Here is a 16,625-nt window from a genome sequence, read left to right as displayed (position 1 = left end):
CTGCAGCTCTTGTTTTGCTTTGCTTTTAAGTATCTCTTTACTTAAAAGATGCTCTAAGGTTGATGTATGAAGTAGTAGGTGTAGTGAATTTCTGTCTCACTGGGTGGTTCTTTCTCACTCTGTCCTTTTTTTATCTCTGCTGTCAGTCTGTCTCAGGTGTCACTGACAAGATCAGCTGGTATCACATGCCTCTATAAGGCTAAATAAATTCAAGAACTAATGTTTTAGCATCTTCCTGAAATAATGTGCAATACATGTAATCTAGAATGCGTACTTTGTGTGTTCTTCCATCAGGCATTCTCAAAACCCTTCATAAACATGAATTGTCAAATATCACTGTGACATAAGTAAAGGTATATTCCAGCTTCCCTTACGGGGACATAAATTTCTGTTGTAGTTGACTCAAGACGAGGGAGCTTTTGAAAAGGGTACCAGTAGTAGGTCTTGTTCCCGAGCTCTGCTGCAAAACAATACCATGAGCAATCTACACTATCTAGATCATGTTGCAGGAAGAACTGTAAGAGCTGAACATAGGTGTGTAGAGACAAAAAAGTTTGTTTTTAACCTTTTATTTGAGTCTTTTTAAATGTGCATATCCTGTGGGGCCTGTTCTCTGAAGATAGTTGCTAAAGGTGGAGATTATAATAAAAAATAGCTTCAGCTATTTTTGGTGTGCCAGACAATCTGCTGGGAAGTCCTGTTCCTGATGGGTGTCAATCAGTATTTTCTGGCAACACAGCTGCCACAGCTCTTCTAGTTCTGGTAAAATGTAGAATGTTCGAATGGTTTGGGTTGGAAGGGACCTTAAAGACCATCTAATCCCAACCCCCCTGCCCGGGGCAGGGCCCCCTTCCCCCAGCCCAGGGGGCTCCCAGCCCCGTCCAACCTGGCCTTGAACCCTTCCAGGGAGGGGGCACCCACAGCTGCTCTGGGCACCCTGGGCCAGCACCTCCCCCCCAGCACAGGGAACAATTTCTGCCTTAGATCTCACCTAAATCTCCCCTCTGGCAGCTTAAACCCGTCCCCCCTCGTCCCACCCCCACACCCCCTGATCTAGAGTCCCCCCCCACCTTTCCTGTCCCCCCTTTAAGCCCTGGGAGGCCACTCTCAGGGTCCCCCCGGAGCCTTCTCTTCTCCAGGCTGAACCCCCCCAACTCTCTCAGCCCGGCCCCCCAGGGGAGCTGCTCCAGCCCCCCCAGCATCTCCGTGGCCTCCTCTGGCCCCGCTCGAGCAGCTCCGGGTCCTTCTGCTGTTGGGGGCCCCCGAGCTGGCCCCAGCACTGCAGGGGGGTCTCCCCAGAGCGGAGCAGAGGGGGACAATCCCCTCCCTGGCCCTGCTGCCCCCCCTGCTCTGGCTGCAGCCCAGGGCACGGGTGGGTTCTGGGCTGCCAGCGCACGGGGCTGCCTCACGGGCAGTTTTCCATCGCCGTTATCTGGAAGAGCTCAGTGTTTCCATCGCCCGTTGCGGTGCCGTGGCTGTGGCCTCTGGCCGCGCACTCGGGAGATTGGCCACCAGCTCTGTTGCTCCCGGGGTACCGGGGCTCCCCGTGGAGGTGCGGCAGCGGGCGCTGCTCCTTTCGGCCTCTCTGGCCGTAGCCTGGTCTGAGCTGAAGCTTCAGGCAGAGAAGCAGCAAGGTCACTCCTGCAGCCTGAGCTGCTCCACCGGTGCCCGGGAGGCAAAACCAGCCCGTCCCGTTGTAGCTCCTGCAGGTGGCCGTTTAGATACGGTGCCTCTAATTTTAAATGAGTTAAGTTCCATATAAGATTATTGTTCTGAGTCCTTAAAACTGACAGGTGATCGCACAGGGAGACCCAGCTCCAGATAGCATGAATCTGAAGTGTTTTCCTTAGATTTCTGGGCACGCTCAGGCATCAACATCAGAATCATTTAATGAAAAAATCGTTCTTCCTCAGTCACCTGTTCAACTCATTCTGCTTTGTTCATCGCATATACTCGATTTTACTATTTTAATTTATGTCTCTCAGCCTCCATCAGGCGCAGGATGATTGCTGTATCTGTCTTCCCCAGGCTTTTGTTTTCAGCAGATCATTTGTGACAAGCAGGTGCTACGTGTCGTTTAGAAGGACTAAAACTGATTGCTGATTGTGAGAGAAAAGAGGCTGAGCTGTGTCTCTAGATTGTGGCTTTTGTGGGGCATTTTCACTTCTGATGTGTTACATGATTTTATTATTCTTTTTTCCTCCCATTGCACAATGAAGTGATGATAATTAGATGTTGTATTTTTGTCAGACTAATAAAATAGCAAATCCACCAAGCTTTGCTTCTAATTTCATTGGTTTTTCTCAGCCTTTTGTTGTTCAGTCTGAAACTTTGTTTTTATCTGTTGCTTGTCCCCTCCACCTTTGATGATTAAAGTTGATCCCAACTAAGTGGGCAAAATATTGCATGAAAACAATTCCAAAGCCTTTATATTTATTCTGGCAAGAGAAGTTCAGCTAGCTGTAAGTGGGAAAATAGGTCAGAAATTTAAGGCCCGATAGGTGGTTGTGCATCAGGCAACAAAAAGCCCAGGAGTGTCATGTCTCTGGTTCATTTTGGTGCTGACAATTCCCACTTGTTGGCCGAAATCTCTAACAGCAGTCTTACTTTTTCCACCAGTTCAATTCTGATATGGTTCTAATCAGTTTTCAGAACCTCCGGAGCTAAAAACTCTATTGTAAACTCTCTGAAACCTCGGTTTCTCAACTTCCAAGTAGTTTCAAGTCTTTGTTGTGGGTTAGCTGCTACAATCATTTGAAGATTGTAGTAGCAAAGGAGCAAGAAGATAAATATTTCATAGTTGTTTTGGTGTCTCATTGCTACTGTTGAAAGTGCTCTGAGGACTAATGAAGTTAATGATAAATATTAGAAATTGTTTAAATCTTAATGCGGAAAATTAGGTGATTAGTATAGGGTTTGGGCCAGGAAAGCAGCCATCTGAATACAATGAATGTGTCTTCTTTTTTTTTTTTGTGGGGACTACAGAATAGCAGAGGTGTGGCTGTACTTAATGATTTTAGCACTGCTAATTTTCAGGTGATGGACAGTAATTCAGGTGAGGTCCTGCAAAAACTTCCCTTCTTTTTCTCTCAGGACTTTCAGTTATCCCTTTCCAAAGGAGAAAGACCAATTCTGTCTCGTGTGGGGGAAACACATCAAATGGTTCCTATGACAGCTAAAGCCCTCCTGTATTGCAGCTGTGTCTCCCGTCCTGCAGAGGTTGGATTTAGCAGGAGTGAGCTCATTTTTCATGGCTCATTCATTTTTTGAGCTCTTCTGTCTAAAAGCCTAGTTTTTAAAAAAAAAAAAAAAAAAGACACAAAAAAAACAAAACCAAACCCCTAAGCACAATGTTTCTTGCTTATGCCTTAACCATAGTTACCCGCTGCTGAAGCTGCCGCTGCCTGGAACAGGACCTGTGGAGTACAGCACCCCCGTGAAGGATTACTCTCCCCCCTCTCCAGAGGTGGGTCTGCAGCAAGGGGACCTCGGCGAGCGTCCCGACTGGGTGAGTCCTGCTCTGGGGTGGCTGGGTGCCCGTGGGGCGGGGGCCTGGGGGCAGATGAGGCGGTGAAACATCCCTGTTGTCTTACCTAGGCTTTGCTGTAATCAACAGAACATTTCTGGTGACGTGTTGCTTTGTGTAACTGCTAAGTTTAGGTTGTGTTTGTCTTGTATTAGTCTTTCTCTGTCAGAAAAATGGATGCTAGGCATTCGCAATAGTTAAAAGCTTTGCAACTCTGTTTAAGAGCCCATCTTTCAAGGATAACTTTATCTAAGGCAAGTAGTACGCTTTTTAAAGCACTATTGGGTTTTAAATAAGTTTAATGATGGGTTCTGGCACAACAGGCCCCAATTTCCTAATGCGATACAAAAGCATGCGGTGCCCCTCGAGCAGAAGCAGCCTCCTGCTGACACCACTTCACACACCTGCCCTTGGCCTCCTGGGAGGGCTGAGAGTAGCATTTAGTCAGCCTTTGCTGCTGTAACTGTCTGTGGAGATGCCACCAGTCGTCGTGATGGTGGTTTTGGTATTGTCAGCCTCTCTCTGAAGGGATCTGGATTCTGGCTGTCAACCAGCTTATCCTTCCAAGATCCCTAACTAGCCGTCAGAATGGGAATGTCTCTCTGGCCTGGAGGTGGAAGAAGCTCCTCAACTCTTGCATTTTTCTTTCCTTTGCCTTTAAAAATAATGCATCGAGCGGGTGGGTTTTTTCTGATGATGTAGGTAGTCTAGGCTTCACCTCCCAAGACACAGGCTTTTTTCTTAAGGTCACAATCAAGAATTTTTCATTTGAATTTTGGTTCAGGCAGGCAAAGATGCTGTCTGTGGAGCTAGCTACTACAGTGTGGTCTAGGGAGTGTAGGGATGCTTGAGGAACCTGGTGAACTGAGTATAATCTACAGGTGGGGTTTGGGTTTGTTGTTTTGTTTTGTTTTTGTTTTTGTTTTTTGTTGTTTTGTTTTGTTTTTTTGTTTTGTTTTGTTTTTTAATTGGCTGATATGTATCATGCAGGTAAATGGGACTTAGATGTTTATGTTAAGGGTAAGGAATTAACTTCTCTTTTCTATGAGCAAATTGGAACCCAGATGCTTTCCAAGAAGGCTGATAACCTGGCCCAGGAAGTGAGGAAACAACTCTAATACCATCCTTTGTAACTTGAGTTGTTCTTTTTTATTCCAGGGTCTCTCTTAAGTAGAAGTTACCTGTTGGCTTAATGCTTGTGGTGCCTCCAGCTCTCTACTCTCTCCATGTGTGCTCTTCTCACTGTGATTGAAATCGTTTGCTGCCTTCTACGCTCCCTGGTGCCACTGAGGGCCTTTTGCGCTTTGCTGTTAACTGGGGCTGCTGCTGGCTGATTAAATCTTCCTTTCTGCTTTATTGCCTAGTTCAGCTAGCAGAGCACAAAAGTTCTGGCTGCCCCGGCATGTCAGCGCTGCAGTCCCCTGAGCAGGGTCAGCAGCCTGGGCACAGAGACCAGGGAGGTTTAAGTGGCGCACAGCAGAATCAGCACAGGTTGGGGGAACCGCAGCGCTGTGAGAGGCATCTGTGAGTCCCTGCTCCTGCCTTCCACTGCAGTACCAAATTCAGCAGGAGCCAGGAGCCTCTGCCTCACAAAGCAGCGCAACAGACTGGTGCCAAAATGGTCAGTGGCGTTTCGCCTCTTCGAGAAACAGACTCTTTTTGTTCTTGCTAAGTTAGTGCTGTCATGTTTCACCTCTAATTTGGGAAAGGAAAATATAGTCTGGCAAACCCCTTCCTGAGAGGTTGCCAAGCTGTGGTCTGATTCTGCTAAGCAGCTTCCCACTCAGCGTGTGTTTTCATTCTCCCTCTGGTTTGCCCCACAGTATGTTGGTGCTCCTGTGGCCTACATTCAGCAGATCTTTGTGAAAGCTACCGTCTCCCCATGGCAGAAGAACTTCCTCGCTGTCGATGTATTTCGTTCACCCCTCTCCCGCGTCTTCCAGCTAGTGGAGGAGATTAGAAACCATGCCCTGAGAGACAGGTAATTACTGTTCATTAAAGGTGGTGTAGAAGGCAGACTGACCCACTGTGGTACACACCCATCTTCTAAATTACTGCCTCGTAAGTCTGATTATTAGCTTTGCATTTGTAAGATTCTCAAAATTAAAAGACAATGAGCCATCACTGCTAACAAGTGACATCATATCCATCCTGCATGTAGAGCAGCTTGGCTTTTGTGCTGCAGAGCTTGCCTGTCCTCTAGTCACTGACAGCTGTCAGGAACCTTCCAGTCAGAATCCTAGGCAGAGAGGTGTGGAAGGGGCCTCCAAGGTTATACCTGTTACAGCAGATAGCAGCGTCATATAATCCCTTTATAAGCATGCAAGCTTTGTATTAAAGCAAGCTCATTTGACCCCACCATGCCTATTGTGAAGCTCTTCTAGAATTTCACGTGGTCAGGAACCTTCTCCTCACTTTCCACTTCGGCTATCTTTAGGACCAGTTTATACCTGCTTGGTTTTGTCCAGACATAGTCTTTGTACAAAAATAGCTTTCCTCTGCTTCCAGATACTTACAGGGAGAACTCGTACTCCCCACCCCAAACCCTTGTTTGTTAAGCTAAACATATGAAACTCTTGGCTGACTCTGGTAAGGTGGCTCCGTGTTGGTTGCTCCCCTTGGCACTGTTAGTGTCGCGTTCCCAAACGTGGGGGATTAGAACAGTATTCTCAGAGAAGTCTCATTTGCGTGTTATTGTCCATAGACATGCCTTTCCTGAAATACAGGGAGATTGCAGGTCCCTTTTTTCATGGCCAGGCACATCAGTTTTACACATTATGAAGTGATTGATTAATGTCTCCGTGTCACTCTCTGTCATTTCCAGCTGATGAGCTCCCATCTTGTAGCAGAAACTCTTTTTAGTGCCCGAGTGCACGGCCTCGCACTTTGTACTGTTAATAGAATGGGGATTAAATTTATTCCAGCCCTCACGTCATCCGTTTCAGATACTCTGTTCCTTTTCTCTGTTAAGAGTGTTTCTTTATTTTGTGTCATTGGCAGATGTCCTTATATCTTATTCCAAGGTTAATAATAAAAATACGTAATAATCCTGGATCTCTGAACTGACTGAGAAATTCCACTTTGTTTTCCTCACGACCGGTGGTTCCCCTTTCAGCAGCTCCATGACCATTCTCCTTTTAACCTAGTTCTTTACCACATCACAGGTTTTTTTGGCTAATTTTTGTGTCTTTCCTTTTGTGAACTAAAGCATTTTCTGTGTAGTGCGGCTCCAAAAGCTTTACCGGGGCCCAAGCAGATGAGATCATCTGTACTTTCCCCATCCCAGAAGTCAGGCATTTTAAAGAAAAGAATGCTCAAACTAGTTTGGCATGCTCTCTCTTTGTAAACCCAGAATGCACTTGATACACATTAACTTGCCTCTTTTTTTTATAAATAAGTTTTCCTTCAAATTCTAAGTTTTCATCTGTGGTCAAGTTCTTGGCCGAGTTTACTTTCTAAGGGCAGAAACGCTTCCCTACTTGTCTGTCTACATTCAGTGAGAATAATGATGCTGAGAACAGGCCGGGTGTGGTGAGAAATGGTGAGATTAGAGTCTTCAATCATCTGCTAGCTTTGCAGCCAGAAGCTTTGTTCATTCTTTGTCCTCTAACACAGGTAGGGAAGATTAACTGCTTGTTCATGTTTCCTTGACTGCATCCTTCGCGGCTTCATTTTTGAGAGCGTCCACTTTACTGTTCTGCCTGATGATTTGTCCCTTTTTTTTTAAACCATTCCTTGCAAGCTGGCTGCCTGCTCTCTCTGTGGTAATTTTTTCAGAAATACGATATATGCTGTTAAATACGGAGCTCGTTCCTACCAGCTCACAAAACCTTGACACTGATATTGTTTCTGTGTTTTCAGTTCATCTCCTCCTTTATCATATGTGTAACTTCAGATAGTGATCTCTATAAAGTTGCCAATTACAAGTTAGAAACAACTTGCTCCCAGGATGCGTGTTGTCTTCTCATTATCTCCCCTTGGTGTTGCCCTTGATGAACAGTGGTGCAGCATGGAAGCAAAATTACACTTCCATGGCCACCAGAAGAAAAAGACTTAACGTAGTTAGACCTAAACCTTGGGATAAGGGCTCCCATTCTGGTGATATCTAACTTGGAGACAAATTCTGAAGTTGTCGCAAAAGTCGTTATAAAGTTCCTTGTTGTCAGTTGCTTTTGCCAGTATCGAAGTTGAGTGCAGCTGATTTTCTTAGTATCAGAAAAGGCATTCTTTTTATACTAACGTACAGAAGCAGCTGGAGATTATTGACAACTGGATAGGAAACAGAAGGTGTTTATATTTCCATCAGCTGGAAGCTTGCTGAAACTGTTGAGCAGTCATCGCTTGTGAAAAAGCCAGAAGTGACCTGAAATTTGTAGTTTGCTCCAGTTCATGTTTTCGGTATCACTCTGCATCCACAACATGCTGGTAGGGACGGACGTCAGCTGTGTGTGTTTGCCTCACAAACAAGAACGTGCATAAGCTTATCTGCAGTATAAACTGCTGTCACTGCTAGGTTTCAGAGTTCACTAGAGCTGAAATACAAAGCAATAGTTGTCTTACTCTTCCTGGAGCAGTTATCAGAGGCATCACCACATCAGTTCCTTCAAATTACCGTTCAGAAAGCTTCTGTTCCTATAAACACAGTATTTTCGAGCATATTCTCTAGTATTTCCTCCTGCTAGCTGCGACTCTCCTAGGTGTCTTGCCATAGAGTGACAGGATATAGATTCCAAAGGGAGTTTTCACAAAGACATAACTCAAATCATCATCAGTTGGTTTCCATGTTTGCTCTTCGTAATCATTATAGAAAAAAAAACTCCAGAGAAGGCATTTTACAACAGGACCCTAACTGAGTTGTCTTCTGGAGCCACCTTCTCTGTAATCTGTGAGGCTGGAGCCAGGGAAGGGCTGGTCTCTTAAACTTCAACTTAGCCTTGGTTAAATATTCCCTTCCTGGGCAAATCCCACCAGTTGCCTGTAGCGCGTAGGGGGAAGCGCTCTCTTTTGGACCGGCGGCGCTTCCCTATCTAGCCAGAAAGCGTGCTGACAGGTTTTGGCACTAAACCTTCACAGCCAGATCCTGCTGTAAGCCCAAGTTGAGTCTTGCTTGAATTACTTGTTGATAAGGATTATGCGATTGTGTTAAAATGAAGTTTGGGAACAAACACAAGTTTCATTTCATGCCAGTTACGCCTCTATTCATTTCTGAACCTGTAAGGCATTTTCTTTTCCGTATAACGCGGAGGAATTCTGGAAACATTTTGTACAGTTGCAGGTATTGAATCCTTTGTACATTTTAGAGCACTCTGTAGACCTCAAATAATCCACCTCAGGAAGGCTATTAAAAATTCCTGTAAAATGTCCCATTGCATATGTGGAAAGGAGCATTCAGAGGAGTTTAAGGTCTTTGAAGAAGAATTCCAGGGAGAGAGTTTCTCTGTAGATTGGAGGCATCTGAAATGTGGAGCTGAAAATTGTGGCACCTAGGGTGGGTGAAGAGTGGAAGCTGTGTGGGCAGGAAGAACGAGAGCAGTAACGTGGCGAGGCAGATCCTCCGGGTATGCGTCTCGGCAGCTTTGCCTGGTGTTTGTGGGAGTTGCAGCGTACTTGGCAGTGACTGACCTTTGTTTGCGTTTCAGTTCTGGTGTCAAAAGCTTGGAGGAAGTTTGCCTTCAGGTAACAGACCTTCTGCCTGGCCTCAAGAAGCTGCGGAATCTGCTCCCCGAACACGGCTGTCTGTTACTGTCTCCAGGGAACTTCTGGCAGAACGACCGAGAGCGGTTTAATGCTGACCCAGATATCATCAAAACCATCCACCAGCATGAACCAAAGACGTTACAAACATCAGCTACTCTCAAAGGTGAGACGCTGAAACACCAAAGCAGCTGTGAGAAATGCCTACAGCTTTCATCACTGTTTTGTCCTCAGTATCTCCAATGTCTAAATTGCCAATATTAACAAATTGGCTGGCATTTTCTTACTCACAGCGTCCGAAACAAAGCTACCAAATACATGTCATCTCTCTTTTTAAATCTATATGTGAACTCAGTTCTGTATCTGTGAAAAGTGAATAATGCCACTCAGTCAGAGTCCTTTCTGTAGGTGTAAAAATAGCAGGTAACTTGTCCAAGTCTTTTTGTTCCTCTTCATATGCTCTATCCTGTCTTCTTTCCTCATGCTATTGTCTGTCATGCTCAAAGACTGTCTTACTGTCACAGGTAAATGAACATTCATCCTGCTCCTTGGGCATTCACTGATAGTTGCTTGCATATACCCTGAGTTGACACTGGATATCATAAAAGTATTTTTCTCTCTTAATTAAAAAAATAAGCCTGACCATGTCTGGAATCGTACTGTTTAGTGGTTCCATAACGCCAGAGGAAATGCCATTCCTTTGGTTTTAAAGGAACTTTTTAAGTGTTGGGAAGCCTATAGCATGACATGTCTGAAAAGAGATTTTGTAACCCTAGAGTGAATTTGTTTTAAAGTTTATTTTTTGAGCATCCAGAGTGTGTGCACACTGTGGTTTGGAGCACATGGAGCCTCACTTTGAGCGCTCATTCACAGATGAGGTAGAGGTCTACAGTCTCCTGGGAATTCCTGGGAAGGGTGGCAGTGTTCTTCATATTGCATAAAGTCTTGCATTTTAGCAGAAAGGATCAACAGAAGGGACATTAAGTAGTCCTTTGCAATGCAAAGTCTTCTTGGAACTGTGTAAATCACACTCCAACATGCACAAAAAGAAACGTCCAAGGGTTTCTTTGACTGCATCCTTAAAGATAATGCCCGTCTCCTCTGTTGAAGGACAAACTGGGTGCCTTCTTGACGTGCCTGTCCACTGACACCGGAGCCTGGGGAGCAAAGACGAGGAGGTAGAGGTGTGTGCAGGCGTGGAGCTTTGCTTAGGAACGAGTGACCAGCTAGGTGAGAGCTTATGGGGTAGGATTAGAGGGCAGACCTTGTCTGCTGCTGGCTGCCCGCTCAGGAAGAAGATAACGAGGACAGACAACTTCCCCCCAGGAAGGAAGACTTCTTTTGTGTTTAAAGAGAATTTCGTGTGTTTTAATTTGTCCCCATTGCCTCTTGTCCTGCCACTGGGCACCACTGGGAAGAGTTGCTCCATCTTCTTTACTGCCCTGCACCGGGTATTTGTCAGCATTGATAAGGTCTCACCAGAGCCCTGAGAAAGTGCTTCCCATAAGAGCAGTAGTTCTCATTCAGCGTTCCTACAGTGAACACCTCTTGTATCTCCGCTTTTTTGTTTATTCTTGTTGTTATCCTAACGTTCCATTCGTACCGTGCTTTTGCAGATCTGTTGTTTGGACTGCCTGGGAAGTACAGCGGGGTGAACCTCTATAACAGGAAGCGAGTGGTATCGTACACTGTCACACTGGGTCTCCAGCGATACGATTCCAGGTGAGGAGCTTCAGGTGCACTGTTTGTGTTAGGGATCCCGTGTTCAATTCTTGGCGAGTTTGCCGTTTTCTCTACTCTGATTATTATGTATTTCTTTACTCTCCATTTTCTTGTGTGTTGGAGTATTTTAGGATCTTCTGAACGTGCTATAGAAAACCAGGGTGTTGTTTTGGGGAGAAAACTTGCTGTGTTTTAAGGAAACACAATACTATCAGTTCTCAGTTTCCCTTTAAGGCAAAGTATATATAATACCCAAAGCTGCCAGTGGGAGTTCCTCTGATGATGGCTTCATCTGCACACGGGGCTGTCAGGGTTGCAGCCAAGGCCCAGCAGGTCTGTTTTGACCCAGTTCCTGGTACACGGAGCAGTCTGCTTTCCAGTAAGCACTGACTCAGGCGGTACCAACTGTGAAACCCCTTCGGCAGTGTTGGCAAAGCTGGCTTGGTTTGAGCAGCTCTGAGGACTAAACGTTCTGCTCGGTGCTGCACAGAATTCCCTGGGGAATGCCCAGGACAGAATTGGCAGCACAGTAGTCGAACTTGCTCCGCTGCCACCCGTGCAAGAACCCTTCAGCCTCAAGGAGTGTCAGGTAGCGCCTTTCATCAGCTGCACTTCGGTAGAATTCAGGGGATGTTTGAGACTACGGCATGTTCTGTTCCCCGGGGCCAAGATTTTGGATGACGAGCCCTTGCTCCAAGTAGTTTTGCTGAGTCTTCACAGCTGTCTTTGAATCTTTGTAGAGGAATCAAGGTCTGTGAGGTTGCCACAGTACAGATGTGCCGAATGTAGTTTGGGCCGCAGAGGAACAGACTTAGGAGTCAGGCCTAGAGAGAACCGTGCTTTGTAAGTCTGTGTGAATCTATGGAGCTTCTTCCTACTGATCCATACCCACGGAGCTCCTCCTTGGAATTGCGTGCTGGTTGCTGGGGACAGTGTGAGTGACATCCCTCCGCGTGCTTTTCGTCTCAGGTTCCTCAGCAGCCTCCGCTCTCGCCTCAAGCTGCTGCACCCCAGCCCTAACTGCACGCTGCGAGAGGAGAGCATCGTTCACGTCCACTTCAAGGAGGAGATTGGCATCGCTGAGCTGATACCCCTCGTCACCACCTACATTATTCTCTTCGCTTACATCTACTTCTCCACACGTAGGTTTGTGGGGTGGAGCGCCTGGAGGGGAGAGCAAGCTAGTAAGCCACCTGCCAGCTGAGTATATGTAAGGGATCAGTGGTGCAGTCCCTTTCCCTGGCTACAGATGAGAGAGACGAGAGAGTCCTGTTCGTAGCATTGCAGTTCCCCCCCTTTCAGCACGAAAGGTGGTGGTGGAATGCCGCCCTGGACTGTCAAGGAGAGATTTAGTAGTCCTGTTTATCCGATTTCTGCTAATTTGTCCCTCTTAGCCAGTGTGGTGTTACTCCTTGTGATACCTTCTGAGGTGTTTTCTCTCTTAGGCGGCGTTAAAAGCCATAGTAATGACATTTTTTCCAGCTTAGAGAGACAAATTCATTGTCAGACAGATCAAACACATGTTCTGAGCTCGTGGGTGTAGATCTTACTAGCCACATTCAAGTTTCTTTTTTTCATGCCTCAGCAGTGATGTACTGGAACTAGTTTGAGCTGCAAGCCATGCACTATCCTCTGTCCCACCCTTGTGACAGGCTGGGAGGGTCTGGGAGCTGCATTTCAGACAGTGAGACTGAACTACCATCGCTTCTGGGCTGCAGAAGTGCATTAAGCTACCTGCTGAAATAAGTCAGAATGAGGATCCCGTCTTGATTTTTTTATTAATATGTCATTTTCTTCTGCTTGGTAACGGAGACTTTGCATTCTGTTTTCCAGGGAAGATTGACATGGTGAAATCGAAATGGGGGCTGGCACTGGCAGCGGTTGTGACGGTGCTCAGCTCTCTCCTCATGTCCGTGGGGCTGTGCACACTGTTTGGTTTGACACCTACTCTTAATGGAGGGTATGTTTCCAGCACCAAACCTCTTCCTAAAGAAGGGTAGATGGAGGTGAAATAATTTGAAAACAGCTGTTAAATCCTTAATCTTTAAGATCTGGTATTTTTCAGATGAGCTTGTGCGATGCTATTTCGTACACCGCTGTGCAGATTTATCATCAGGTGCTCTCCTGGGCTGAAGGGCCACGTGTCGCTCTGCTGGGCAGCAAATAAACCTGCCTTGGTCCCAGTCTTCCTGGAGATGCCTTATTGCTTAGCATTTGGGTCTTTCTGCCTAAAGCAGAGGCAGAAGGAATTGTTGGGACAACATCTTGTTCATAACTTGATATCCTGGCAGCAGAGCAGGCTCTCACATTCCTTCCTCCTGCAGTGACTTGTAGCATCCAGAAGGGCTTGTTGCCTTTTCTCTGGCTGACGGGGTTCATTACATTTTACTCAGGAAAAACCTTTCAAGGTGGCAGAACTGACCTGTGGTGTTTGTACCTGGGAGACTACCTGGGTGACTTTGCACCCACCACTGATAGTTGTCGGCTCTCCTTTTAACTGGGGTTCCTGCGCATGTCAGAGTTGGCATGTGGGGCTTTTGATGTGCTTACTGCCGTGTGTGACATTTGAGTCAAGCTGGAAACCCCTGAGAAAGCTCCAACTGGCACCTCACCTACCCGAGTTCTACCCACTGTTCATCTCTCATTAATTAAAGTTCAGTTCAGAATCTTTCTTTTGATTTTTCCAATCCCTTTCCTAAGTAGTTAAGGAAATAGCCATCGTTTTTCTTCCCATCTCCTCCTTGGAGCTATACACCGCAGGAACAATGAAAAGTCTGACCCATGAGGAAGACTCCTTAATGCTGGTGATAATTTACCAGGAGCCAGACCTAGGTGGAGGAATTTCTCTTCCAGAAGCCTAAAAGAGCTATGAATAATTCTCCTCAGAAAATTAAATACTTGCTGTTTCTGTTTTTACTGCTGTGGTGCCTTGGAACCTTAATTATTTATCAAAAGCACATTGTTCTGTGAGCTGTACAGATACAACAGATAGGATCCACTGGGAGTTTGTAATTTTAATGCAAGAAAAAAGGCAATATTTGAATGCAAATACAATCCAGAGGAACAGTTTTGGTTAGTGCAATGTCCGAGGTCTTTGTATCCTATCACCCTTACTGTTGTCACACAGATAGAAGGAGTTAATTCAGTCTCTATTTCTAAAACTAGTTTTTCAACAAAATTTCTTTGCCTTAAAATGATTGCGTGGACAATTTCCTTTGGGGTTGAAACTTAATTCTTGCAATACTTTATAAATTGTGTCTAATTAGATGGAAGACCCTTGGATTTGGTGGTGGTGGTGTCTGATGACATTGAGGTTTCTTTTACTTTTGGTGAGTGACCTTTTCCTGATTCCCCAGTGTCTGCCAGAGAACTTTCCCTCTAATCTGTCTGGAGACAGCATGTTCTTGGTGTGCCACATACCAGTGGCAACGTGCTAGGATTTGGCCAGTTTAGGGTGCAGAGTCCAGTCAAACTTTGATCTGACTTTCAGCCTTTTTAATCCGTTTTGTTTACAGCAGAGCCTTGCAGGTGTGGGTGTGTTTGTTTTTAATGGTACCTGTATTTATGATAAGCCTTTTTCCCTCGTTGGCTTTTGTAAGGTTTTCAAATAAAGCTGTTAGCTTGCTGCAGATATGATATATAAACTAGACCTTAATCGTGATCAATGAACTTCTATAATGAAGTAAAACGATTATAGGTGAGGTAGGCAGTAATCTTATTTTATGGAAAAGAAAACTAGGCGAAAATAGGTGACATGATCTGTGCAGGATTTAAGAAGGAATAAACAGAGGTGAGGGGAATGCCTGGAGTTCACTGGCAGTGGGATTCCTGCGCGCTGGTGGGCTGGAGGAGTCTCCAGGTGAGGCCAGAGCACAAGCCACCAACCCACCGGTTGGCGTCTCGGCGAGGTTAGAGGAATCACAGTCTGAAATTAGGAACCCCTTGTTGCCTATAAAAAAAGGCCTGAACAGACCAGCTCAAATGTGAACATTTAAGAGGGGTTGACGTGATAAATTATTAAATCTTCCAAACATACTGGATAAACCAGAGATTGTTCACAAGTATATATGGAGTCAGAGAAGAAGCATTTTCTTTGAGTTGGAAGTAGTGTTTCTGTTGACTCTGGGGTGCTGGATCATGCTATGATGCAGCACCTTCCGTCACCGAAGCGGTAAGCGAAGTGTAAATGTTTCAGTAGATGGACACGATACGGCATCTCCCCTTGCTCTTCCTCTTAGGAGCTCTTTCTCAGTGCTTGGCATTGTGTGGTGGAAAATACAACGAGGATCTCTTGCCACCTGCCTCCTGCTGAGCTGGGGACACGTGAACTCAGGTTTTGGAGCTGCAGGGCGTGAGCAGCTTGTGTTTGTCCCGCGCGGGGTTGCATTACTCTTCAAGAAAAGCTGATGTCTCATTGCTTTGAAACTGCTGGTCATTTCACGTGGAAACTGCTGACCCTTCAAGGACTCTTGAAACTCATAACCTGGGACTATCAGTTAATTATCTTCCGCAGTAGAAGCTGCGGTTTGAGTAGGACATAGTTGGTGAGAGAACGATGAGTTTTCTTTTCCGTATTTGCACTGCCTTCTCAGGGCTTACTGCAGCTTACCTGGAAATGGCAGGGGGACCCCCTGCCTGTCTTGCAGGACTGTGCCTAAGGCCGGGGCTCTGCAAGGGCTCTGCAGCAGCGTGCTCTGCAGATAACGTGCTCTGCAGGACGGCGCTGCGCTCTGCCGGGCACCAGAGTTCTCCCTCGTGTTTGTTGCATTCTCTTTATGGAGAGATTTCCCTCCCTGAGGATTACGAAGAGCTTTTCTTAGATCTGTCTCCTGTCCTAAAGTACTGCTTGGAGGAATGACGCAGGTTATGGGCTGAAAATGCTTTAGATAAAGGCAGGACTGAGTTATACTTGCTAGATTTTGGATTTTTTGACATTACCGGGAAGTTGCCCAAGAGAGGCTTATATATATTTGTATTTTTTTTTTTCACTCACTACAGAAGTTCACTGCCTGTGCAGCAGGAGATGAAGTGACCAATGTGTTGTGCAGTTGTTAGAGCTAAAATTTGGTTAGGATACCTGGAGAAGGATGCGTGGAGTTTGTTTTTTTGTAATCTTGCTTTCAGCTGAGCTCTTGCTGTTTCAGCTTGCCTTTTGTTGAAGGAATCAACTGGAATGAAGCAGCTAAGCTAGCAGTGGTTCCAGACAGATGTTTTTCCCCAGCTGAGCTTGTAAGGTACAGGCTGCTGACAAATGTGTGCAAATGCTGTTGAAGCCCATGTTGGATGGCTGTAGGCGATTGAAACAGCATTTGGAAGGGGGTCCTTGAGGGCTATGGCAGGTACTGACAGAAAGCAGGAGATGTTCTTCTGAAATGCTGTTGTTTACCTGTCTTGGCTGCTAGTGACGTGCCAAGGGAGGTGTGTGCATGCACGCACGCACATTCTCCTTTTGGATTACCCGTACATCCCAGCACAGCACAAATCCATTACCTCCCGCAAGGAAAACTTTAGTATTTTTGCTTGAGTTTAGCTGGAGGGAAACGAAGAGATTTACTATCTGCCATGTTCTGGCATGGAACAGCTCCTTCTGATCAGGGCTGCAAGTAGTTCAAAAGAGAGGAAAAAAAATTATGGGTTAGAGGAATAGTTGAGTAAAGTCATGGTGGTGACCTTGGGTAGTCTT

General features: G+C 45.8%; 1 protein-coding gene across 3 annotated transcripts in view; it reads left to right on the top strand.

The window, feature by feature from the left end:
- Positions 1-16,625, top strand: part of LOC104367271 (SREBF chaperone) — a 66,451-nt gene that overhangs the window by 29,395 nt on the left and 20,431 nt on the right. For all 3 annotated transcript variants that reach the window (XM_042802261.1, XM_042802262.1, XM_042802263.1), the window contains 6 exons: positions 3,379-3,508; positions 5,350-5,507; positions 9,166-9,386; positions 10,837-10,942; positions 11,912-12,084; positions 12,776-12,902. In XM_042802261.1, coding sequence (XP_042658195.1) covers positions 3,379-3,508; positions 5,350-5,507; positions 9,166-9,386; positions 10,837-10,942; positions 11,912-12,084; positions 12,776-12,902 — 915 coding nt within the window. The remainder of the gene's footprint in view (positions 1-3,378; positions 3,509-5,349; positions 5,508-9,165; positions 9,387-10,836; positions 10,943-11,911; positions 12,085-12,775; positions 12,903-16,625) is intronic.

The sequence above is a fragment of the Tyto alba genome, unplaced genomic scaffold (assembly GCF_018691265.1).
Source record: "Tyto alba isolate M040663 unplaced genomic scaffold, T.alba_DEE_v4.0 Super-Scaffold_38, whole genome shotgun sequence".
NCBI lineage: Eukaryota > Metazoa > Chordata > Aves > Strigiformes > Tytonidae > Tyto > Tyto alba.
This window is presented reverse-complemented; position numbering and strand designations above follow the sequence as displayed.